General features: G+C 38.7%; 1 protein-coding gene across 1 annotated transcript; it reads left to right on the top strand.

The window, feature by feature from the left end:
- Positions 1–89: 89 nt before the first annotated feature.
- Positions 90–27,145, top strand: KDM1B (lysine demethylase 1B). Its single transcript, XM_070940668.1, has 22 exons — positions 90–122; positions 1,027–1,071; positions 3,266–3,359; positions 5,164–5,288; positions 7,851–7,940; positions 9,974–10,085; positions 10,733–10,849; positions 11,660–11,698; positions 13,233–13,437; positions 13,709–13,887; positions 15,319–15,495; positions 15,835–15,909; positions 16,655–16,792; positions 17,883–18,054; positions 18,949–19,076; positions 19,942–20,073; positions 21,659–21,733; positions 23,580–23,696; positions 24,391–24,516; positions 24,869–24,991; positions 25,636–25,788; positions 26,031–27,145. The coding sequence occupies exons 3-22, from the start codon at positions 3,270–3,272 to the stop codon at positions 26,112–26,114; spliced, it is 2,457 nt and encodes an 818-aa protein (XP_070796769.1). The 5' UTR covers positions 90–122; positions 1,027–1,071; positions 3,266–3,269; the 3' UTR covers positions 26,115–27,145.

Below are 27,145 nucleotides of genomic sequence, written 5' to 3'. Positions count from 1 at the left end.
AGCGAGAGGCTGGCAACATTGTCTCCTCCCCTCGCCCGGCACGCCCCGCGCTGAGACCAGCGGAAGCAGCTGCGGTAGAGCTGGGTGCTGGGTCGAGCAGCGGGAAGGGCTGGCCCGGAGGGGTAAGAGCGCGGGGCCGGTGGGGGGAGGTGGGATCCTACGGCTAGCCGGAGGCACCGAGGCGCCCGTTCCCTCTTGGTGAGGTGGGGGGAACGTTAAAGTGGCCCTGAGGGTCTTTTGCCTTTCTTTGACTCGCGGTCTCTCCCCCACCCCCCCACCTCCTCCCCAAGCTGCATGTCCTCCGCAGGGGAATCCTCTGTTGCAAAAAAATGTGTGCCTGCGCGGATCTGGGACATCTGCGCAAGAAAGGAGGTTACTCCTTGCCTTGCAGATGCTGAATTTGGAAAGGGACGCCAGCCGGGGACTTCGCCCTGGAGCTCAATTTCAGTGCCGGCCGCAGCACTCTTTCTTGTTTAACAACTCCCCCCCCCTCCAGAGACAGACAGACAGACAGACAGACACAGACAGACACACACACACACACACACACACACACTGCCTTTTGTCTCTGAGCCATGGGTAGAGTGCCTTTTCATTACAAGGGATAGGGTGGAATAAAAAATAATAATAAAATAAAATAAAACTCTACGAGAAGCTGGTCAGGATTAGGAGAAGACCAGAGGAGGGTAAGATTTCCAGGCAGGATTTTTTGTCTCCTTGGAGACAGTGAAGTGCTGAATTGGGGGGATTCTAAGAAGTGCTTCCCTAGAATTTATCAAGGCAGGTGGGTATAAATGGGTATAAATAAAGCTTTCGTTGTATAAATGGGTATAAATAAAGCTTTCGTTGTTGTTGTTGTTGTTGTTGTTGTTATTATTATCTGAAATGGATGTAATATATCTACTTCTTGCAGAAAAGAGGAATTTGGGAGGAGTGAGATGGTCCATAAAGAAAGAGGATTCAGTGCTGTTTATGCCACTTTCCTTTGTCTTTACAATGATTTCTTTCTTTTTTGTATTATTACAGATTGACTTGACTGAACATCTGAAAATTGGGTTCTTGGATTCCTAGGTAAACAGAAAACTGCCCTTTGTATTATGAAACTTGCGGGAACCATAATTTTCTTCTTTCTCGTGCAATTGCAACCCATCTTCTTATTTACATCAGTTCGTTTAGTGACCGTTTGATGTTACATAGAAAAAACTGACATGCTTTTCATGCTTATGGCCATTGCAGACTCAATTATGGCCATAAGTGGAGGACTACTTGTATAGTCCATAAGGAATTGTGGAGTTGATGAGCTGTAAATGTTTCTGACAATCTTCTATGATGTATTGATTTCTCAGTTCTCATTTAAAAATAAAAACAAAAAATCTACAGCTGAATGTCAGTTTCATCCTGGACAAAAGACAAAGTCTTTTCTTAAAAACCTCCAGAGCAGGGGTCTCCAACCTTGGCAACTTTAAGACTTGTGGACTTCAACTCCCAGAATTCCTCAGCCAGCTTTGCAAAGGCTGGCTGAGGAATTCTGGGAGTTGAAGTCCACAAGTCTTAAAGTTGCCAAGGTTGGAGACCCCTGATCCAGAGCACCCACAAGTCCAGGAAGCAAGCTGTCCAACTGATTAATTGTTCTCACTTGTCAGGAAATTTCTTCTTAGTTCCAAGGTTGGATCGCTCTTTAATGAGCTTTTGCTCATAGCTTCTTGTCCTGCTCTCAAGTGCTTTGGTGAATAAGTTAACCCCCCTCTTCTCTGTGACAGCCCCACAAGTACTGGAAGACAGCTGTCATTCCTAATCCTTTTCTTCATTAAACTAGACATACTTAGTTTCCTTAACTGTTTATCATACGGTTTATGATCCAGATCCCTTATTTTTTATTCTTCTTCACTGCACTCTTTCTACAGTCTCAGCATATTTTTTGTATATTGGTGATCAGAACTGGATGCAATATTCCAAGTGTGGCCTCACTAGTGCAATATAGAGTGGTATTATCACTTCTAGTGATCTTGATGCTACTCTTCTGTTGATACAATCTAGAACTGCATTGGCAGCTGCAGCACACTGCTGGCTCATACTTAAGTGATAGTCATTCTCACATTGTTCTATTTTACCAAGAAGTAGGCTGTGATCTACTTTGTCAAATGCCTTACTGAAGCTCCAGTACACTTTTATCCACAGCATTTCCTTGATTCAGTAATTTAGTCACTTTATCAAAGAAGGCAATACGGTGTGTCTGGCATGATCTGTTTTTAGCAAACCTAGGCTGTGCTTGGAGTCTCTGTAAAGTTACACAAACTTCCTGAGGATTATTTTATCAGTCTAGAAGTATCTATCCTGATGGGAAGATCTGGATGAAAAGTTGGCATGCCAGGTTCTCTTCTTGTTATTGCTTGGGCTGAAGTATTTTCTCGATTGATTTCTGTCTACTGCAGTTGACAAACATCTGGCAAGTTACAATAATCACGTTTCAGTAAATCTCTACTAAATCTAGATCTAAAATAAACAATCACAAAGTAATATTAAAACCACAGCACAACACAATACAATAAAAAGCCAAAGAAGCAGTCAAAAAATAGAAACATATATATAAACAGATAGCCAACATTCATAATTCTTAAATGCCATCTTAAATAATTTTGCCTTTAATACATTCCAAACTAATTAAGCAAGGGCTAGTTGAATTTTTGTGGGAAAGGAATTCAAAACACCATCCCAGAAGCAGAGAAGCAGTGTCTGTGGGCTTCTGTTCCCCTTTGGTTTACAAAAATAGGGAGCTACTAGTAGGATCTCCTGGGAATTGCAGGTTGGGCTGATGAAAACAAATTCAGCAGAGGAACTTTTTAAATGTACATATTTTTCCAACAATTTTTAAATATGTTTTACTGGATGCAACCTTATGTTGATCATAAAGGAGCTTCTTTCATTTTCTTCAAGAACCATTCTTCCCTTTTCTTGCCAAGACCAACAGAGATTTTCTTCAGGGTCTAGGCAATCCATGGATGTTACATTCTTTTGAGGGATGGGAATGAGGAGCTTTGTTATCATTACTCCTTGTTCTTTATGCTGTGCTCCTAAATAGAAATTCTTTAGTTTCCTTCTTCCCAGTTCAGTTGACAGATGGATCTGTTTATGGAATGGTACCTATAAGTAAGACCAAATATGGCCTTTTCTCTTACCTAGGGAGCATAGCAGGGCACTTCAAACTCTCCATTAAGAAGACTGGTTAATGTCCCCCCCCCTCTCTCTCTCTCTTTAAACCCTTCAGTACCATGTCAGCTGGCAGAGTCCGAACGAAGAAAAAGATCACCACTTTAGATCAAGCACCTGATAATCTTCCATTGAGAAGTTCTGGGAGACAGGTACTGTATGTCTTTCTAAATATATAAATGAAATGGAAATGGTAATCACTTAAATCTTCTTTATATTGAGCATACATTTGCATTTCTGATGCATTTCCCCTCATTCCCCGTATTTGTCTTTGTATCTGTTGCCTACTGCTCTACTGCTATCCAGCTGTTGGAAAAGTGAGGACTTGTAGTAGATTCAGAACGCTGAATTCATATAGTTGTATGTTGCATGGATAGCAATGTGTATGCAAAGCAACCCTTTGCTGCTACCATTATCTCCCAAATAAATAGAGGGCAGAAGGCCAGGCAACAATTATGGATGGAAGGGGCAAGAAAAATTATTTCATCTCCACCCTTGCATTAGATACAATAAGATAGATAAAGTAACCTTTATTGTCATTTTTTACTGTGAGCATACTGAGAAACATTAAAAATGAAATTCTGTTGCCTGCTCTCCAAAAGAAAGTATATATCTACCCATACATATACATAACACACATATACACATGTTATATGCATACATACTATATATACCTACACACATACACACACACACATTAATCATTGACCATTGTGAATATGTAGCAGAAAGAGAAAATATTGGATTCTCTGGCGGCTCTAATGTTTGAACAGAGCTTTAAGTACCTGAGACTCCTATTAAGGTTATTTCTTCAATGTATATCTCTGCATTAGAATCTTAAGCGTTTGAATCTTAGTTGCCCCTATTGTGTGATGTTATTTAAAAATTAAGCTTCTTTTGAGTTGGAATATTGAAGCAGTTTATAGCATTAAAAGATATCTAGCCCCCACCATTAAAATAAATAACATTATAGTTGCAGACTAGGCTGTTTCCTATCTGGAATACTGTCTATGGAGATTCTCAATCACCCATGTCACGGTTATCCCAAAGATGCTTTTCAAAAGGCAACTGGACTTTCTTTTTTTTTTCTTTTGAAAACATTTTGCTTCCAAGAAGCTTCTTCAGTTCTGACTGAATAGTAAAGAATAGAAAGATTTATATTGTTTGTAATCATCTGGTCGTTAGACTCGTTAGGTCTCTGAGAATCATTGGAGCCACTTGGGGCTTTATCTATACCCTCAGGGTCACCTGAATCAGAGTGCAAATGGGTGTGGAACCTTCTACTGAAAGGACTGTGCTGTAGACCAGGTATCCCCAATCTCTGGGCTACAGCCCACTACTGGGCTGCTGCCCATTTGTCACTGGGTCACATGAGGACCGGTGGGCGTGTGTGTGCTGGTGCAAAACTCCACTTGTACGAGTGTCACTGGCACTTGCGATCCCACTCGTGTGCATGCGCCTGCCCCTCCCACAAAACCATCGCCTATTTTCCCGCTTCACCCCACTCTGGGCTGCCAACCCGAAAAGATTGGGGAATTCTGTTGCAGACAAGGGATAGATGAAATAAGAAGTGAAACATTTTTAAAGGAAAAAACCATGGAAATCCGGTTGCCTTTTGACCTTCGTGACATCTGGAATATTGCTTTCTTGGGGGGGGGGGTTGGCTCCTTTTTCCTTCTGAGAACTAGTTACGATTTTTGGATTATTAGGCTGCTATTTATTATTGCTTTACTCAAAGTAAGACACACTGTATACACAACATTACCAAGTCTTGACAGTTTTTTTATATATATATATTTCTTCTGTGCCCAGCTACTCATGCAGCATTTCCATACCAAAACAGGCAGTTGCAAACAGGGATGCAGGAGAAATCAAGGTTGTCATCATATGTGGAGGTAAACAGACAGGGCAACCGCACAAGTCTCTTTAGTCACAAAGTTCTCTGTGTCACATTAGGTGAGGAGGAAGGCAGCAGAGGCAGCTGAGGAGGATGAAGAAATATCAGAGAAGAAATACCGGAAATGTGAAAAAGCCGGGTGTACTGCAACTTGCCCAGTCTGCTTTGCTAGTGCTGCTGAAAGGTTTGGGTTTATTTATTTAGTATTCATTTTTATTTGTAAAATTTATTGGCCATCCATCTTACCGTGGGGTAACCTTGGGCAGCTTACTTTATTAAAAAGATGTACAAAACCTAGATGATATAAATGAAATACTATAAAGTTCCAAATTACTGAGCCCTAACTGCAAAGACGGGGAGGGAGGGAGTAGGATGAGAAGGGGGCAATGTGAAGACTCTCCATTGGAGCTCCAAACCAACTCCCAGAGCTAGGTTTTTAAGATCTCGTGGCAGACCAGGAGGCTTGGAGCTAACTTCATTCCAGGGAGCAAATGTTCCAGAGGACAGGTGCAGTGGTAGAGAAGGCCCTTGTCCTGGATCCTGCCAGCCAGAATACCCTGGCCGATGGGGCCCACAGCATGGCTCCTCTGCCAGCATAGGTGGGGCAGATCAATCCCAGTGGGATGAAACGGTCAGTTGTGGCCAGCCAGCGGCCAGCAAAGCTGACAGCATATTCAGACAGTGAGGAGGTTGGGGAGGAACGTGGGCCAGTCCTGGAGTCTGGAGAAGGATCGGATAATGGCTCGTGAGTCAGAGACAGAGAGGGGGCCAAGGCCATCTGGTAGTTCTTGCTGCCTCTGGAGTCTCTGGAGTCTGACATCAGCGAGGCAGAAGAACAGCATGAGCCTGTTCTCACTGTGCACATGTGCAGAGCTGCCAGGAGACAGGAACAATTAAGGAAACAGGGTCGACTTGGGAGTAAGGCTTGGAGATGATTGGCCCCTCCCATAAGACATAAAAGAGAAGCGAACGGGACGTGAACTTTTGCAAGAAGCAATTAGTTCATCTGGCCGATTCAAGATTTGAAATTTCTGTTTGTGACTCTGTGCCAAGTTTGGCCTTGCCCTGCATCTGGAAATTGGCTCTTTGGCAGCGTTCCACGTGAGATAGGTGGGTGTTGATAACCTTCCTCTGAAAGACAGTTTATCAAGCCTTGTGGACTGTATATGAAAGTAATTTACAGCCATATGAATTAAAGAGGTTTGCCGAGACTAAGTTTGTACTGTTTAATTTCTAAGGAAGCCTAGATCAGAACACGGTCTCTCAAGTAGCCTGAACCCATGGGTGAGTCTCTTTCTTCTTCCACTCCAACACCTCCCCCCCCCCCACCCCCCAGTCTTCTCAGGTCCTCAGCAACAGCTCTTCAATGTGCTTTGCTCATTAGTTTGACTTTGCTTTGTTTATTCTCAATTAAGTAAAGTCAATGTAAGATTGACCTATCTTGTTTTCCTTGGGTTTTAGAAGGTTGGAATAGTTTTCTATATTCTCAACACAGGGATTTGCAACATTTTTAGTTTGGTGGCTGCCTGTAATGGAATGTAGGAAAGAGGTTGGTAGACAGGGCAAAGAGATGCTACTTAGGGAAACAGGCAGATAAGAGACATCATAGCCTATAACTGGAGAGTGGGAAGGGCAAGAGGCTCAGAAGGAACCCTCCCTAGTTTCTAAAGTTGTAAATGAGATGGCAAGAGAATTGTACTTTCAGATTTGGAAGTTTCTGTTAATATAGCTTTATATTAAGATAGAATTGGCTTATCTGGTTGTGCCTCCTGTCTTGTCTATCTAGTAGGGCCAAAACTGCCATTTTATATGTAAATCCCACTGTTGAAATCTTGTGGTATTTTGCCAAGATATATATTAAAAAATTGTTCATAAGATTTTAATGATCTTAGTTAGGAGTTGTTCTTTGCTTCTAAATGGTTTAACAATTGTAAAGTCTCTGGGAGTTTGGCAGGATATAAATTTAAATAACAACAACAACAACAATAATAAAATTTCATCATTTTTAATTCAGGAATTTTCATTTTATTTTTCTATTCATTTTATTATTATATGCCAAGGAAAGAAAAAAAAAGAAAATGGGAAAAAAGAAAGTTCACCTGCCCTCTATTCTAAAACTAGACTGTAAAGTACAGTTATTATATTGCTATTGCCCAGAAATCATTTCAATAAAATTAATCTTGTTTATGCATTCATGTCAAGTTATATAATTAAATTATTAATAGTTAATTCGTTTTCGTTTAACTATAGGAAAAAGGGGAAATCAAGCAAATAACACACAGTCCAAATTTCAAAGCAATCTTTCATTTGTCATTCATTACACAACGACTTGAAAAACACAGCTCTGCTTCTATGTCAAAATGTAGATGAGTTCTTCAAATCATTTTGTAATTGATGATAAATGGGTATCCTTCCAGGCCATAAGTCAAGGAAATGGTTTTGAATCTGCCATACATGTGTGTTATACAGCTCCTGTTCATGACTTTTATTTCAAGTATGAATAAATTGAAGTGCTTCATTGATGGTTAATGTAAAAAGCAATCTGAAATTCTGGAGTGCGGGTGTTAAATGATGTGTCGCATGATGTCATGTGACTTATTGCAGTGTTTTTTGCCTTTGTGGAGCTGGGATGGGCGTGTCCTGCATTTGTTGGATCCCGGCCCATGGGCCACCAGTTTGACACCCCTGCTCTAGAGCAAAGCATATCATCTTAGTAAACAGAGTTTTTAAATATTTTCTGTTTTAGGTGTGCTAAAAATGGCTATACGTCAAGGTGGTATCATCTGTCCTGCGGGGAACATTTCTGTAATGAATGTTTTGATCATTACTACAGAAGGTAATCTTATTTATAAGAGTTTATACTCTGAAATGACTTCATTCCAGTAGCACATATCCTGTGGTCATTAGCAGTTTAAAACAAGAAAATAAATAAGACTTACAAGACTTCACTCCTTGGAAGTGAACCACACTGAGTTTAGTGGGATCTATTCCCAGGTGAGCAAATTTTGGGATTGTCTATTATCCATAGTTCTGTGCTTTGCCCATTTGGATTTGATTTTTAATAAAGAGATTAAATATAACACCCACATTTGTAGTACTGTTATATCAAGCAATATGTTTTACCCTGTTGCCCTGAAAATTAAGATGCGCTCAAAAGCCAATCAGGCTTTTGAGCGCATGCGTTAAAATAAGCTTCCCCCCGAAAATAAGCCCTCCCTGAAAATATTTAAATGCAGAGCTGGAAATCAGGTAAGATGGCAAGAGGAGCCCCATCTTGCTCCAACTGCCCCAAAATAATAAAACCTCCCCGAAAATAAGGCCAAGCACTTATTTCGGGGTTCAAAAAAATATAAGACAGGTTCTTATTTTCGGGGAAACACGGTAATGATTGTGAACTAGGTATTTTGCTTCTTTCTAGAACCAGGTTGGTAATATATTCAGGTCCAATTTCTCCCCCCCCCATTAAAAAAAATGCCCAATCTCAAGAGAGCCATAAATACTTTGAGAACATATTGATCTCCATCCTAAGAGTTTATGTATTTAATGCAAGAATGTTAGTATCTTTTATCATGTGGGAATGTTAAATTCTTGGGAGAGTAGGCAATCTGCCCTTTAACAGAAATTTTGGTTTTGCACGTACCATTTCCTGGACAACCTGAGCATCTTGTATTAGAAGGTGCAGCAGGCGGGCCTCGTGCGGCACCCCCGTGCCCCGTTTTGGATTCCAAGTTGGTGCAGGAGGCTTTTTAGGCTCAAAACAGGGAGCGGGGGGGCTGTGTGAGGCTCCCCTGCACCCCGTTTTGGACCTGGAAAGCTGCCTGCACCCCCTGCGCATGCGCCCCACTCCCCCGTGCATGTGTGCACATCCCCCGCATGCGCCCTGGCCCTGCACATACACAGCAGAGACCCAAATACCAGCTGGGAGGCATGCGCGTATGCATGGTGGAGCTGGGTTGGGGTGACAGCTGGCATGCCCGCAGAGAGGGCTCTGCGTGCCACCTGTGGCATGCGTGCCATAGGTTTGCCATCACGGTACTAGGAAGTCCAGTTCTGCTGGCTGATGGTTGAAGTTGGACACAACCCAAGATTTAGTTGGAAGAAAAAATCTAATAGAGGAATCATTGTGTAGATTTAGATATCCATGATTGAAGGGGATGTAATTCAAAGCAACCCCTGGATTAACCAACATAGCATTGCAATGAAATACTTGTTAGAACCTTTGCTTAGTTTTGCCTCAGCAAGTGGAAATACCTGAGTGGCCTTGTTTGGACTCACAAGCTAAGTAGGGTCAGGTCTGGTCTGGCTGGGAGATCCCCAGTTACAGTCTAGAACAGAGTCAAAATGAAAATAAAATGCCAGAAGGCAGCAATAGCAAAGTTATTTTGTGTTACTATTAAGAAAATTAAATAGATCTTTCTGTAAAGTCACTAGAAATCTGTCTTGATGTGGAGACTTTATTTTTTTCCTGTTTACTTATGGGAAAACCCTGAGTGGTACGGTGGCCTAGAGGTGGAGCTCTCACCTCACAATCAGGAGGCTGTGAGTTTGATCTTAGGTAGAGGCAGCTATTTCTCTCTGGGCACAGTGAGAATATATCTGCTAAACAAAAAGCTTTGCATTGGCGACAGGAAGGGCATCTGGCCATTAAACTCTCTGCTAGCTCCATTCAGTTGCCCAGACTCCACCCTGCAAGGGATTATGCAGTTGTTAAAAGAAGATGATGATGACTTATGGGAAAACTCTGCTGACTATAATCCTATTATTTTAATGACTGCCTTTTTTCATTAATATTGCCCATTTAGATAAACTACAGAATTCTTAGTCTGCTTATTCCTTATACTCATCATTTACTTTTTCTACTTTTGTTAGTCATAAAGATGGTTATGAAAAATACACCGCGTGGAAAAGGATCTGGACCAGTAATGGAAAAAGTGAACCCAGTCCAAAAGCTTTTATGGCTGATCAACAGCTTCCTTATTGGGTAACAGCTTTTTTGTTTATAATGATGCATCTTTATAAATAATAAATAACCAAGCACATTTTTCATTGTTTTAATTACACCTTGATTGCAAGGTGTAAAGAAAAACTTGATGATACCTAATCGATTCTCAGTAGCCCTTTCTGATACAAGTGCTGTGCTGTAGATTTTGAGTTCTTATAGTGAAAAATCAGAATAGGTAACTCATTCAATGAATTAGAACATGTAAAAGGGGCTGGATAGACACTGTCCGCATACATATATTTGGTGTCACCATAAATAATCCTACAGTGCCTTAGAATTTTGCCATTGGATAAAATAACATTCTGAAAAAAATAATTTGTTTAAGAACCCCATATTGCCTTGAGCTCTCAGAAGAAAGGTGGAATATACAAGCTATTAAGGTTTCCAGCAGGGAATTTACTCAGCCCTTACTCAGGGCCTGACTCCAAGACCTCTTCATGGAAAGCATGAGGTCTGCTGGATATTTTGTGCCTGCTTTATATTGTTCTCTCTTGAAGCTTCAAGTAATTTCCAGCAATATTTCTGAAACAAAGTGGCTAAATGTAATTAAAGTTCATTTGAACTTTCTGAACCAATTTCATTGCCTACATTTGTAATTCTTAAAATGTCATTTATTAACCCCATAGGTTCAGTGCACAAAGGCGGAGTGTGGGAAGTGGCGTCAGTTGACAAAGGAAATTCAACTTACCTCACAAATAGCCAAAGCATATCGCTGTGGCATGAAACTGAACAATTCTGCTAAGGTACTTCAACATCCATTTGCATTGGAATAGGCTGGTGGCTTGGTTGTTTCTACTTCTACCCCGGCTATATGAGCTTCCCTGTACATAGATGGCAATGGACTATACATGGATGCTCAGTGGCTCCATAAACAGTTGTGTTGTTGCATCTCTTCATACTTGCTAACCTTTCATACCAGTGACTTCACAGGTGCAGCTCCTGTAGTTTGCACTAAAGTAGTAATTCCCAATTCTTTTCTTTTGTAGCATCTGATATCTCTTGAGGGTCTCTGGGGGATCAACGGTGTGTTACTAACAGGCACATGACTTAATGTGTATTTTAGAGGAGGTTCACAGATTAAATCAGAAATTAATTTAATTTTACAAAAGGAAAAACCGAGAGATTTTAGTGTTCCTTTTGGAAATCTTGTAAATGTTAGGGTACCAAAGTCTTGTGAGATTTTAACGATCACCCACTATTAAGGCCGCTGTAAGAAATTATGTTGGCACTTGTTCCAGGGACCATCTGTGGCACAGCAGTTGTTTTTGAGTGTAATTATTGATTTGTTTCTTGCTTGTGAAAGGCAAGTGTTTCTCTTTAAAAATGCTGTCCTTCTGAAGAAAACGCTTCCCATGTCTTAGGAAAACAAAACCCTCCACACCCTTAACTTTGAGTGTCAGGTGCAATGTTGTGTGATATTGGACATCAGCAATACCTTTGCTTCAGTCACAGAATATTATCCAACTTTTAAAAAAGCTGCTTCATTTACAGTGCTGGTCAGAGTGGCATTTTATTCTAGCTGGAAAGATTCAGGCTTCTTATATTTATTCCAGGTGGAAGGCTCAGACCAGTGCGCCATGCCTGAGGATCTGGTAAGCAATGCCTGTGTTATTAAAATGGATCAATTAATAGAGGCTGCAGCCTTAGCCATGAATACATGACGTGGTCAAACAATTCTACAGGTAGTCCTCGACTTACAACCACCATTGAACCTAAAAATTCTGTTGTTAAATGAGACATGCGTTGAGTGAGTTCTGCCCCATTTTACGACTTTTCTTGCAACAGTTGTTAAGTGAATCACTGGAGTTGATAAGTTAGTAACACGGTGATTAAGGGACTCAGGCTTCCCCATTGACTTTGCTTGTCAGAAGGTGGCAAAAGGGGGAATCACATGACCGCGGGACATTGCAACCTTCATAAATATGAATCAATTGCCAAGCATCTGAATTTTGATCACATGACCAAAGGTCGTAAGTGTGAAAAACAGTCATAAGTCACATTTTTCAGTGCCGTTGTAGCTTCGAACAGTCACTAAATAAACTGTTATAAGTCGAGGACTTAGAACTGATCACTTTTTGAGAATGCAGAGCTATTGAATTAAAGAGATGTGGTTAGTATTCTTGTTCTATATCTGCATGTTATTTCTGTTCTAGAAAGATCAGAGTGGAGCACCTTCCCAACAAAGTCTTAGCTCTTGAACCTTTCATACTGATGATGATATGTTATACGCTAATTAGCTCAACTAGTTCTAACCATCTCGAATGAGTAATCTATACACCTTAAGACATATTTAGAGACAGTGGTGGGATTCAAAATTTTTTACTACCAGTTCTGTGGGTGTGGCTTGGTGGGCAAGGTTGAAAAGAGAATCATGAAAAGGGTTAGGGTTGGAGTTATTCCTAACTTTAACTCTATATTGAAAAGATGTATATTAAAATGAAAGAAGAAATGCAAAGTACAGGACTTTCTTACTGAAAAAAAAGCACAAGAAAAAACTACCAATATTGACCTATGTTGCAATAAGGAAGGCTAGAATGGGATTTTAGTGGGAGTATTTTGCATTTTGTCACTTCGCCTTTTGGCATTGCATAAAATGCCCAGGAGAAGTCCTAGAGGAGATTGACCCTGACTGCTCTTTAGAAGGCCAGATCCTGAAGATGAAACTCAAATACTTTGGCCACCTAATGAGAAGGAAGGACTCACTGGAGAAGAGCCTAATGCTGGAAAAGATTGAGGGCAAAAGAAGAAGGGGACAACAGAGAATGAGGTGGCTGGATGGAGTCACTAAAAGGATGGTAGACGACAGGAAGGCCTGGAGGAACATTGTCCATGGGATTGCGATGGGTCGGATATGACTTCGCAACTAACAACAACAACAACAATCATACTTTGACATCCCACTTTTGGCATTCTTTAGATTTCCTAGGCATTCTATAAAATGCCTAATTTCACACACTGATGATTACATACCTACATACATAATTATATACTCAAACATGCATATGTCCAATTTATCTTCTGATGTGAAATTCAATCAGGATTGAGAAATAATACTGGGGATGGGAAGAAACTTGATCTGTTGCCAAGATTTTTCTTCTTGACTTTTGCTCTAATGCTTCTTTTTAGAGAGTTGCTGAAGTTTCAGATCATTGGTGGTATTCCATGCTTATCCTTCCTCCCCTATTGAAGGACAGCGTAGCTGCTCCACTATTGTCTGCATACTACCCAGACTGTGTGGGCATGAGTCCCTCTTGTACTAGTACTCAACGATCGGTTAGTGAATCCAGTCCGATGAAAATGGAGAACTTAAAGACTCCACCTTCCATAGCTGGTAAGCCAGGATTTCTTCTCTGTTCTCCCTTAAATACTCTGTATTTAGAATTGAATTATGACTGATAGGCATTATCAGCTGTAGGTTCAAGCAGATTTATTCTCCCAGTGATCAGTCAACACTGCCATTGTGTGTTTTCCATTCCATTTGATCTTGTTTTTTTGTGGCTATAGTTGTGAACATTTCTGGCATTGCAGAAATATTATACTATCTTTACGGAATGAAAACTTACTTCTATTCTATGGGCGATTGATTCTTTCTTGTGTTTTAGGGATGAACAAATATTTCCAGCCTTTCTATCAGCCCAATGAATGCGGTAAAGCCTTGTGTGTAAGGCCAGACGTCATGGAATTAGATGAACTCTATGAGTTTCCAGAATATTCCCGGGATCCCACCATGTACCTAGCACTGCGAAATCTCATTCTGGCCTTGTGGTACACGAACTGCAAAGTACGTTTTACGCATTCTCAAAAGCTTGATCAAGTAACACCAGTTTAATATTTTGATAACTTTGTGGGGCTGTGAAACTTTTCTGTCCATGCCATCATCTTCTTAGTGATTGTTCCTGGGCTCTGAAACTTCTTGTGAGGAAGATCAAGCTAATTCTCCTTCCTTTGTGCTTCGTTCGATAGACCCAAAGGTTTTTATCTAAAAGTTTTTCACTTGTTACTTTATTGATTTATTCATGAAGTTTATATGGTGCACATATTTCTTTTAGAAAAGGAAATACAGGATTGCAAAGTACTATTTTCTGAAGCATGTGTTTTCCACTCATTTAATTCTGATAATCTCACTTTATATATTTGGATAATTTCTTCACATGAAAGCTACATCACAACATTCCTCAATCTGATATCCTCCACATGTGTGGAAGCTATGATTCCTACAACTCAGGGGTGAAATGTAAAATTTGTTACTACCGGTTCTGTGGGAGTGGCTAGGTGGGGTGATGGTGGTAATGTGACTGGGTAGGCGTGGCCAACTTTTTTTTTTTTAAACTTTTCAAAGCATTTTTTCTAATGCTTTGAAAAGCCTCTGCTGATCAGGCAACTCAGCTGAGATCGTCAGAGAGGCTTTTTAAAAAATATGTCTCTGCTGATCAGGCAACTCAGCTGGGATCGTCAGAGACTTTTCAAAGCATTTTTTTTACCACCTCTTCGGCCAAGAGGTTGCAGAAAAAAATGCTTTGAAAAGCCTCTGACGATCCCAGCTGAGCCGCCTGATCATCAGAGGCTTTTTTTTTTTTTACTTTTAAAAGCATTTTTTCATCGGAAGAGGTTGTAGAAAAAATGCTTTTAAAAGAAAAAAAAAGCCTCTTGATGATCGTCCGGCTCAGCTGGGCATAGGGGGGTGGGGGCAAGGCGCAGGGATTTTTGCTACCGGTTCTCCGAACCACCTGCCGCCATCGCTACCGGATCGGGTGATCCGGTCCGAACCAGGAGCATTTCACCCCTGCTACAACTTCTCATAGATATGCAACCCATGGTTTACAAACTGCAAGAAAGTTTTCTGTGTATCTCCAGGATAGGTTGAACCAAAATTTTGTTTCCCAGGGAAGGGAAATGGAGATTGTAAGAGAGAAAAAAAGGTGCTTTAAGTCACGCACAATCTTAAGGAATTGATTCCATTTCTTGAAAACATCCAGAATCGGGCTAATTTCCCCTGCTCCAAAAATCAGGAAACATTAGTTCCATCTAGTTGGTAATGTCATTATTATGCAGTAAAACTGTTGAGTGTGTTATAGGATTCTTTGTCATTATTTTTCAGAAGTATAGATAATTATAAGCCAGTATTCCTCGGTTGCAAGACAATTTGGTCCATGGATCTGCTTCATGACTCTTTTTCTCATTTTGGGTTTGGTTTTCTTCCCTCAATCTACAGGAACCTCTAACCCCTCAAAAATGTACTCATCACATAATTGTTCGAGGACTTGTACGCATTCGCTGTGTTCGGGAGACAGAACGAATTCTTCATTTTATGACCAGGAAAGGTCTGATTAATACAGGAGTTTTGTTAGTTAATCGAGCCCAAGCCCTGCTTCCCAAAGACTACCACAATGTAGGTCTTTTAAAATTTAATATATCATTAAACTGGTTATATTTCAGAATATTCTGAAAGTACAGAAACATCCCCACAAAGATTTTCAAAGTAAAAAATATGTTTCTGGTATGTTCTTAGTTTAGGAAATCCCTGACTTAATGACCACAATTGAGCCCAACATAAATGAACTGTTTTAAGTTGAGGACTATCTGTATTAATTCTCTAGTTGGCAATAGTTCGCTTCAGTGGGAATATTATCTTTATATTTTATGCAACTTGTATGAAGTCTTATAAGGTCTATTTGACTAGCTTTAGAGAAATAGTATTTGTAATAGAACCTTTTTTCCTTCAATGCAGAAATCTGTCATTGTGGTTGGAGCTGGCCCAGCAGGATTAGCAGCTGCACGACAACTTCAAAACTTTGGAATTAAAGTAAGACCTGATCATATAAATCAAGATACTGTAATACTGTTGTCTTCTGGCATAATTTTATTACATTCCAATAACTTGAACATGAACCTTTGCAATCCAGAAAGTATTCTAGTGAATTATTCCATTGCACAGTTAGAAGCAGAGTTAGTATCTAGTTGGAGAGACTAAAGATTAAGATGACTTTAAAGTTATTATAGTGTGATTTCATTATGTAACATAGAGTTTAGCCAGCATTGGGATGTGACAGAGTCAACTGTCTTCTTACACTTTCCTTCTTTAAGAAAAAATTCATATGAGTATGTCTCTGCTTAACACTTCAAGAGCCTATATTTAGCAATATCGATATCACTTAGGCTTATATACTGCTTCACAATGCTTTACAATCCTCTCTAAGCGGTTTACAGAGTCAGCATATTGTCCCCAACAATCTGGGTCCTCAGTTTACCCACCTCGGGAAGGATGGAAGGCTGAGTCAAACCTTGAGCCTGTCAGAATCGAATTCCTGGCAGCCGGCAGAATTAGTCTGCAATACTGCATTCTAACCACCGCGTCACCACGGCTCACCTATTTAGGTCTCATTTCACTTTTTGTAATTATATCAAAAGCTTGCTAAACAACCCACATAATTAGATAATACTCTTCTATCCTCTTGATGACTCTGGGAAGTTATACTAACTGCTTAAAAAAAAACCATTGAGAGTAAAGTGCTTCTTACCACCTCCATTACCTTGTTTGTATATTACAGGTCCTTGTGCTGGAAGCAAAGAATAGAATTGGCGGGCGAGTCTGGGACGATAAGACTTTCAAGGGGATCATTGTGGGAAAAGGAGCTCAGATTGTGAATGGCTGTATCAACAATCCTATAGCACTAATGTGTGAGCAAGTGGGTTGCACTTTTGAAGATGACACATTGCAGATAACAAGCTTAGTATATATTGATCCCTGTAAATGTACATCTCTATTTTGGATATATTTTACAAGGACTTTTGTGTTCCACTTGAGGATTTGGTCTGAAGGTGTTCTAATTGTAGAATTATTGGGAAGCTTGGAAATGTTTATTTAGTTTTATCACTTGGAAAAGAGCAAGGATTTGTCTAAAGCACAGGTGTCAAACTTGATTGTGTCATGTAATGTATTGCAATGATTTTTGCGGAGCTGGGGGGCGTGGTCTATGCATGATGCATCTGGCCCTTGGGCCGCCAGTTTGACATTTAACTGGTCTAAAGGTTTGTTTAAAGGAATAGGAGATGAGGTAAATACAATTCTTAAGAGCAAATCATATTTTAAAAATTTAGGATTTGCTATTAAGCTACAGTTAACAATAGCACTTAGACTTATATACTGCTTCATAGTGCTTTACAGCCCTCTCTAAGCGGTTTACAGAGTCACCATACTACCCCCAACAATCAGGGTCCGCATTTTAACTGACCTTGGGAGGATGGAAGGCTGAGTCAACCTTGAGCCGGTCAGGATCGAACTCCTGGCAATCGGCAGAATTAGCCAGCAATACTGCTGTCAAACCCCGGTGGGGGTTTGCCATACCTGGGGGAAGGGGAACTGCATTCTGACTACTGTGCTATCGTGGCTCCTCTGTATCCAAAGTTTCTTCCTGCATCATGTATTTAAATTTATAATGGATTATGTCACTCTTGCAGTAAACAACAGACAATTCTTTTTCAATGAATAATCCTTGTCATTTAGAATGGCTATCCTTCATGACACACGAAAGGCTTACAAATACTTTATGATAAATTAAATGATTGTTTCAGAAATAGAAAACTCTCAAGATTTTAAAAGTTTCCTTAGTTTTTATTTGCTGCCTGTTTTGGTACCATTCTGATTACTTGTCTTTAAAATACCGATAAATATTTTGTTGCAATAGCTGTTGGTTGGGATTAATGTGTATTGCTACCAATGAAAATGAAGTTTGAATTACTCACATGCTTCCATCTTTAAAATTTCTTTTTCTAAAGTTGGGCATTAAAATGCACAAAATTGGAGAGAAATGTGACTTGATCCAAGAAGGTGGAAGGATAACTGATCCTGCAATAGATAAGCGCATGGATTTTCATTTCAATTCTATCCTTGATGTTGTGGCAAATTGGAGAAAAGATAAAAGTCAACATCAAGATATTCCTCTTGGAGGTAAGAAAGAATCATGAAAGACTAAAATAGTGCAACAATGGCAGCTGAATGCTTCTATGACAGCATAGAATACTTATATGGCAGCATCCATAGAAGTATGTATTTGTTGTGTATTAGCTTGTCTAATTTATACGTTTGCATAATCACTTGGAACTCATGAATTGGGCCAGTTTGAATCTTAGCTAGATGTACATGGTTTATTGAATGAGGATAGTTTGTCAAGTTTATACAATGTACCAAAGGGAAAAAATCCCAAAATATTTTTAATGTCCAGAATACAAGCTTGGTCATGTGTTGCTCATTGAGGAGAACATAAAAATGGTCTCTTTTTCAAACTTTTTTTATTCATCATTTGCATGTATGAATAGCTGAAACTCAAGCAGTCCAGTTGTTAAGAGGTTTCATTGAATTATTGCATTGCTAGGAAGATATACAACATTTGTAAGTGCAGAATTTGTAAGTGCACCTTTGTACGGGATCTGGGAGAATTATAACAAGTATCTTAAACCTGAAAATAAGCAAAGTTTTGTATTTATTACGTTTGCTATAGCCTTATATTGACCAGATTAACACATGAATGTGTATTGGTGGAGGTAGTTGTCTCTGTTGGTGACCTGTAGATCTGCATGTAAAATGCTACCATAAAGTGGTCACTAGATAAGACCTGAGAGTTTTTAAATTCTGTTATAAATATCAGGTTAGTGAGTTTAACTCTTTTTGAAATGTCTGCAATTTAAGTGTTCAAATTTGTTACATTTTGACTGTAGAAAGAAAAGTATGTATGTGTGTATGGATTTTATTTAAATACATGTGCTAAATTGTTGCTGAAATGACGGGACACTGAGATAAATGAATATTTTTACTAACTGTTGAATTGTTTTAAAACATTTGCAGATAAAATTCAGGAAATCTATAAAGTTTTTATTCAGGAATCTGGTATCCAGTTCAATGAACTAGAGGAAAAAGTGCTCCAGTTCCATGTTAGCAATTTAGAATATGCCTGTGGCAGTAACCTCCATGAAGTGAGTGGAAATACTTTTCTTATAATGACTGAACAATATGGTTAAAATATGTTTTGTCTATTGTCATAACAATGTATTCAGATCCATATTTTCTTATTAAGCAGACATGTTTCACATTATAAATGTTTCAGAGCTTTAATTAATGTGGGACTGCTAACCAACTGATTCTAATTCTACATCCTGAAAGAAAATTATAAGATGATTGGATGGGGAAAGTTAATGAACTAGCCTCCCAGAGTTTAGTAGGCAGTAGAATTCATTTTACGTGACTGCAAAATTATGGCAAGTGCAAATTTCATCCCTTGCAAAAAAGGGAGATGAGATGATAGGCCAGGTCATTGTATCTGCCCTGCCGAAAACCCACATCAAACTATCTTCTTCTCCTGGAACGTCAACTGTTCCTTGTAGAGGAATGACTATTGGTGGCTGAGTATGGGGGTGTTTTCCTTCTTTCTGCATGTTTTTCCTTTCATTGTCAGCCTTGCTTGGTGGCAGGGCCTCTTTCTCTCTCTGTCTTAATTTGCAAATTGCCCTTTGTTGGGTACATACAAGTTACTCTGGGAGCCTCTGTGGGTGAAAAGGATAAAAATGCTTCAAAAAACAGTACTGCTTGTTGGAAGTTTTTTTTTTTTTTAAATTTCATGCTCAAATAAAGCTGGAAAAAGATAACTGGCTTGCAGTGTTAAATGTGCTAAGTGCTAGCTTGCAAGAAGGGATGGTATAGCTGCAACCTAACACAATTAGCCTTTCACATATAGGACAGTCAGGAGAATGAGGAGATTTCTTTATGTACATGGGAAAAGAAAATATGCTAAAAAGAGTTAACTTGAATTGCAACTGAATGAAGAATTCTTTTGCCACATAGGTTTCTGCACGGTCTTGGGATCATAATGAATTTTTTGCGCAGTTTTCTGGTGACCACACCTTATTGAGTTCAGGATACTCAGCCCTAATGGAAAAATTAGCTGAAGGCCTGGATATTCGGTTAAATGTTCCAGTAAGTATCAAAACATGGAAGAATAGTTTTCCTTGCTTTGTCATTGAATATTTCATCTCGCTGATGTTCCATTTAATTCTGTCTGAATTATAATATATACACAAATTTTCCAAACTGCTTGTATGGATGCCCAACTTAAAATACATTTTGAAAGAAATATAAATAGGGCTTCATATAGCCTATTTTAAATGTATACTAGACCTTTTAATAGTCTACAGCAGTGATGATGAACGTATTAAAGTGTGTATCAAAGGTGACATCACCATGATGTTTTGGATGGGAAGTCAGCATTCATCAACACTTGATAACTATTCTCAAAAGCACAGTCCATTCTTTGGAATTGTTGAGGCTGCATGAGAATGAGTGAGAATTCATGCAGCCTCTGGACACTCCAGAAGTTGCACAGGAGGGCCCTGCTTTCTCAAGGCCTCTGGAGTCTCCAAAAATCGTGTGAGAATGGGGCATGTTTTGTTAGGTTTGCAGAGGTTGCAGAAGAGCATTCTCAGAAGTTACTTTAGGGACAAAGGCCTTGTGCGACCCAGAGCAGCCTCAGATAGGTTACCCAAAAATAAGTGGCACATGGCAGATCCTGGGGAGTGCTGGGAACTGCAGAAACAGTATGAGGTGGCATTTTGATGACAGCTGTGGCACTAGAGCTGAAATTGAGGGCCAGGCCTCTACTACAAGACCTCTACTTTGAGACCCAGGCCCTGTCGCACAACAGGGTGAGTGCCCGTCTTCGCCTGGCTCCTGCCCACATAGCAGTTTGAAAATATGCAAATGCGAGTAGATGAATAGCTACCACTTCCATGGAGAGGAAACAGTACTCCGTGATGTCATGCTGACCACATGACTGCGGAAATGTCTTTGGATAGTGCTGGCTCAATGGCCTTGAAATGAATGTGAGTGCCGCCCCCTATAGTCAGCAACGATTAGCACAGTAAAATCCGCAAGGACTCTTCCTTTTCCTTTGCTCTACTTCAGGTCCAGCCTCGATGTTGCCATTGAGTGCCGCTGTTCAGGGTGGCCTAGATGGGGGAGAGGGGAGGAGACAGAGAATAGTTTCCTTTGTTCATATATGTGCATATGTGTGACATGCCAACAGAGTCAAATTTGGCATTTTCTGAATTTTTGACATGCCAAGCTGCATTCACTCTGTATTCATTCCTATAGTCAACTTATAGATGCTGCTTGCCTTTACAACCTCAAACCAAACTAGCTTGTTAGCTCTCTTCTTCCACCCTGTTCCAAACTCCAACTCTGACTTTTCTCAGTGCCGCTCCATCATTTAAAGTTCTGCTGATTCATCAGAAATAGCATTTGCTTTTGCAGCAGCTGAATCACACTGGTGGCTCATGTTCAACATACGTTATACTAGATCCAGATCCTTTTCTTGTACTCCTGCTAAATCAGGTCTTCCCTGTATTGTTCTTGTGCCTTTTACTGAAAATATTCCTGCTTCTTCATGGACAATGTTTCAGCTTCTTTAATGTCAACTGAAATATATCTCTGGTCTACTTGTGTTAATTAATGTCTTGATGCGGTACAAATAAGTATTTTACAATCTCCTTTTCATTCTTAAAAGGTCTGTCGCATTGATTACTCAGGAGAAGAGGTGAAAGTGACCACAAAGGATGGAACTTTGTGGACAGCACAAAAGGTGATCTCTTATTTTGGGGGGTTGAAGTCTAGAACAGGCTGGCCCATGTTGGAGTGTGCAACCTTTTTCAGCATTGGAGAACACTTTTATTTTGTTATTACTGTACTTTTGTCTTTGACAGCTGAAGATGGCATGTTTGATGTCATGAGATTTTCATACTGGGTGGGGAGCCAACAGTTTTGATTCCTTCCTTCTTGTGTGGAGGAGCAGGGGAGTTAAATGCAGTTGATGAATTAAATTTTTATTTAAACCTTTTTAGAGCAAATATTGTGTGCCTCTGATTTATGACCTGGGCTTTTGAGAAATGTTTTTGCAAGAAGCAGAAAATATGCACTACAGCTTTTAATATCTATTGTGTTTCAAAATCCTGCAACCTGCCCTCACAAATGTAAACCATAGTTCAGAAGTGGGAAAACTCAGACTGGTAGGCCAACCCATTCTGTGGCTTCCCTTTTATTTTCATGACTCTTAATTTCTTAGTCCAATTCTGCATCCTCTTTCTAATCTTTGGGTGGTATTTAGAAATACCTCTTGGGATTGGTGAAGTAGTGCTAGGGCATTTGAGATTGTGCAGTTTCAGACACACATATGGGCTCAGTGGCATTGAAAAGCTCTCTGTTAAGTGTTCTGCCTTGGTCGTCCATTAACTGAGTCTCTTTCAAAGCAGTTCTGTCCGGTTACTTCCAAATTAAAAAACTTCAGCATTAAGATTATAGGACAGCTTTCCCCAGTGTGATGTCTTCAAGATGTGTGGACCTCAATTTCCAGTGAGCAAGCTGTTGAAATTTCAGTACAGAAAATCTATGGATGCAAAGGTTAGAGAAGATCACAGGGCAATAGGAGACATTACATGAAAATTACACAGAAAATAATTCAGAAGTAAATAATATCAATTAGACTTCCTCTTTGGATCTGTTTCGGGTTCTGCTCTATCAATAGAGGGAAGGTTGAATATTATTTGGTTTTTGGGAGGGAAAGGCAGTTGAAATGCTTGCTTGTATCCTTGAATTACAAGGAGTTGAAAGAACGAAGAGCAAGAAAAGTTTCCTTGATGGACTGTGTATGAATTGTTTTAAAAGAGGAAGAGAATATTTATTGTCTTAGATTGGTTTCCTACTTAACATGATTTTCTGCATTATTATCATGACATTATTTCTTTCTGGATTTGTTCAGATTTATTGCTGGAAAAAAGCTGCTGAAAATTTTTCTTTAAAGTACTTCTTTAAAGTTGGCTCAATCATTTTTTCCTATGTTTTATTTCCCTTTTTAAATATAGAAACAAATCTATTGAATATAATGGGTTAAATTATTTTAATATAATGTAGCGATAGATTAATCAGTTTACGTCTGGTCAGTGTTAGTTTCACATGTATTTATTTCCTTATAAATCCCTTCTGTGCCATTTTCCCAATCCTGCAAATTAAAAATAAAAATCAAGGAAGCTATTTCAAAGAATATTTCTAACAAATTTCAACTGTATAAAACTTTTATGTTTCTAGATTTTTTATCAAATGTTGCTTAAACTATACTTTTTAATTTTTATCGATATTGAAAATTTTGAGATAGAATAATGTATAACTACCATGAGAATGGTATATAGAATGGTATATAGAGTCAGGAATGACTAGCACATATTTGCGAGGGGAGCCTTTACCTTTACCTTTTTACCATGAGAAAGATCCATTGGTAGCCAATTAAATTATTAATTTAAATGTGGGAAAAAATAATATTGCAAGATACGGTTTATTACATTCTTATTTGCACATTAACCCAGCAAAGTGTAAATTAGAACATTTGGAAATATGGGGTCCTTTAGCATTCTATTATAATATTTTTCTCTCCAAAGGTTCTAGTTGCTGTACCTTTAACTATTCTTCAAAAACCAGCAATTCAGTTCAATCCAGCTTTATCAGATAGAAAAATGAAAGCTATCAACAGTTTAGGAACTGGAGTCATTGAGAAGGTAAGAGTTTGTTTTTTGTCATAAAAAGTAGAATACAAAGAGCAAATATTTGCAGGGAATGTTTTCCAATAGAAATGTGTAGAGGCCAGTGAAGGCCTTCCAAGTCTGTGCTGTAGAGAAATTATTATTTGAATACTGATACAAGTTCATATACTTGTATTAGTATTTCTGGCAAAGGGTCCTAAAACTAATCTTGAGTCCCTATGGCAGGGGTCCCCAAACTTGGCAGCTTTAAGACTTGTGGACTTCAACTCCCAGAATTCTCCAGCCAGCATGCTGGAGAATTCTGGGAGTTGAAGTCCTCAAGTCTTAAAGCTGCCAAGTTTGAAGACCTCTGCCCTATTGACTCCTTCATAACATTTTTAGAAATTATGTTCTTTACATAATCTGGTTTAGACAAGCTTATTCCAGTAAAAATGGATGTCATATGTATATATTCATAAAAAATAACCCATAGTAGGAGGATACCCCTTTATTTGTCAAAACCAGTCTTTTGAGACTTCTTGACATCATTAGTTGGGTTAGTTTGGATGAGAGAAAAATCTTTGAAAGTAATGGCTTGATGTTATGCCCCCTATAACGGGAACTATGTTTATGGAAAGAAATGGATTTTACTTTCTACTGCTATATACTAAACTTATGCAGGATGACAACCCATGTGAGCAAAGAGGGTAAATACTGCTTTTTTGTTTAGATTGCACTACAGTTTCCTTACAGATTCTGGGAGAGCAAAATTCAAGGAGCTGATTACTTTGGCCATATTCCACCTAATTCAAGTAAACGTGGACTCTTCAGTGTTTTCTACGACATGGACCCACAGGTATCCAGTATCTTCCTATTCTTCTGATTTGGAAAAAAATGATTACCTTCGGAATACCTTTCCTCTTGGAATTTAATGTAAATTGGCATTTTTCCAATATATATATATATATAATATCTCACTCCTTTACAATACATTTTATGCTAAGAATATTTGGCAATTTTGACTTTTGTCATCTGAATGTGTTTTGTTGTTAAGACAAGCATAAAAAAAACTCAGTACTGCAATTATTTTGCACTGGCACATGTTCTAAGTAGTTCAGTTTTATGGGCTGGCCAGCATTCATTTAGAGATTGTTAAAGGGAGCCACCAGTAAAGGAAACAATAGCTGATCCTTCCTTTATGTTTTCAGCGTAAATGCAGTGTTCTAATGTCTGTAATAACTGGAGATGCTGTGCGAGCAATAAGGAACTTAGATGACAAGGAAGTGCTGCAACAGTGCATGGCCGTGCTTCGGGAATTGTTTAAGGAACAGGTCAGTTTCTTTCTCAGAGAGAATAACATTCATTCCACAGATGGAAAGCAGAGACTTCCCAGGACTTTTTAAAAAAATCAGGGATGGTGAATTTATTATATGGTGTCATTTTCTAAATGTTTTATTAAATTTATTTGATCTGTCTACATGACTTGAATTTAAAATTGTGCATATTTTTAGCACATTAGGGAAAAGAGCATTTTACCTAGTACGTATGTATATACACACACACACACACACACACAAACTACAAGTCCAACTTAATTTGAGATGTTGTGTGTAGCACTATCATGGATGCCTAAGAAACCGAAATTTGCAGGAAATGACTGAAGGAGTGACTGATTGATTGAATTTGCTAGGTTATATATTGTGCGTTTCACAAAACCAAAATCTGTGAATTCATGCATCATAACTACAAGAATGATAATACTCTAGTTGTTTCCTGTATTTTGTATTGAATGAAGAATCACCTCAGAACACATAATTAATGAAGTCTGCTTTGTTTAATTATTCACGGGACAATTATGCATTTTTGTTTTAACAAGATGTTAAAACATTCAATATACATTTTAAACAAGTGTCTAGTTTTGGACACACATGGTGTCATTTTATTGCTATTAATTTTGCTTATCTTTGCAATTCAGGAAGTGCCAGATCCAGTCAAATATTTCATTACAAGGTGGAGCAAAGACCCTTGGATCCAAATGGCATATAGTTTTGTAAAGACAGGGGGCAGCGGTGAAGCATATGATATACTTGCTGAAGACATACAGGGAAAAATCTTCTTTGCTGGAGAGGTGAAATCTCAAATTACATTTTTTTAAAAAAATACAGCTTTGTTCAAATCAAAACCAAGTTTGAAAAGACTAAAAACATATTCGCCCTTTGAATAGGCTGTAGAAGGATTTCTGAAATGATTATCCTTGAACAATTGGGACTGGAATTAGTTGCTAAGCAATGCAGTCATAAAAGTGGTCTAGAAGAATCTTTTGTATTTCTCTCAAAATATATACACTGAAACTTTTTTTATTTTAAACAGGCCACAAATCGGCACTTTCCGCAGACAGTTACAGGAGCCTACTTGAGTGGTGTTCGAGAAGCAAGCAAAATATCAGCATTTTGAATACTAGTTTACATTTTAAAACAAATCCTAAATCCACGTGGTGCTCAAATTTGTGAAGACAAAAACGATTTCATCGTTTATGCCTTGAAGATGCACTTCACACACTTCATCCCTTATTTTTTCACTAAGAAGTCTGTATTATGAAAGGTGGAATTATAATGAACCTTAAATAGTGGTAGATGGACTGTCAAATAGCTCATAAGTTGAATGTTTCTTCAAAAGGATAGTAGGTTTCTCCAATCATGTATAGGGTGAAAAAAAAAGTCTAAGAAATGGTTAGAAATGCAGCCTTTGGTACCATTCAATTATATAGTACGCATAAACAACCATGACATTCATTACTGACCTGCAGAAAATAATATAAAAAGAACTTCTGTATGAAATTAGTATTTGCTCATCATGTAAATGTTGGCCTAATAAAAATATGTGGATATTTCCTTTCTGTGCACTTAGTTTTAATAATGAGAACTTTAATTAAAGAAATATAATGGAAGTGGGCAACTCTGAAATTTTGGGGGGGGGGGCTTAAAATTGGGATACGTTTGTTTTTGAAAAGTTAAATGTGACATCATCCAGAAGCAAATTTAAAATGATATAATAACATGTACAGTGACAATTTCAGTATGCCAGCATCAACACCTTTTCTTTATTTTTCAAAAACATTGCTTAGATGTATTTAAAACCGTTTGCTGCAAACATGCAATATGCAATATTTTCTAAATATATAATGGAAGCTCCATTGTTGGAGATTTTCAAGAAACATTGCACAACCATTTGTCTGAGATGGCATTATGACTCCTGCCTTGGGCAGGGGGGTTGACTAGAAGACCTCCAGGGTCCCTTCCAGCCTTGTGATTCTATGAAGACTTGAAGAGTAACCTGATTTACACAGTAGAGGATATACTGGAAAAGAATTACTGTTTTAAAATAGACAAGTTTTGACATTGTAAATTTTACTAAATTAAATGGACTATAATAATGAAAACATGTATATAAAGAAAAACAAAATAAACATGATTTCTGGAAATTTT

The sequence above is a fragment of the Pituophis catenifer genome, unplaced genomic scaffold (assembly GCF_029215685.1).
Source record: "Pituophis catenifer annectens isolate HBS135680 unplaced genomic scaffold, rPitCat1.0.hap2 SCAF_3, whole genome shotgun sequence".
NCBI classification, from domain to species: domain Eukaryota; kingdom Metazoa; phylum Chordata; class Lepidosauria; order Squamata; family Colubridae; genus Pituophis; species Pituophis catenifer.
The sequence above is the reverse complement of the archived record's forward strand: the minus strand, read 5'-3'. Positions and strand labels throughout refer to the sequence as shown.

Bases quoted from the DNA above. Each gene is read 5' to 3' on its own strand.
- KDM1B (XM_070940668.1), top strand. From the start codon at position 3,270: ATGTCAGCTGGCAGAGTCCGAACGAAGAAAAAGATCACCACTTTAGAT. The intron at 11,699-13,232 runs GTAAGCAATGCC...GCTTCTTTTTAG, and splicing joins GCGCCATGCCTGAGGATCTG to AGAGTTGCTGAAGTTTCAGA. The intron at 15,910-16,654 runs GTAAGACCTGAT...TGTATATTACAG, and splicing joins TTCAAAACTTTGGAATTAAA to GTCCTTGTGCTGGAAGCAAA.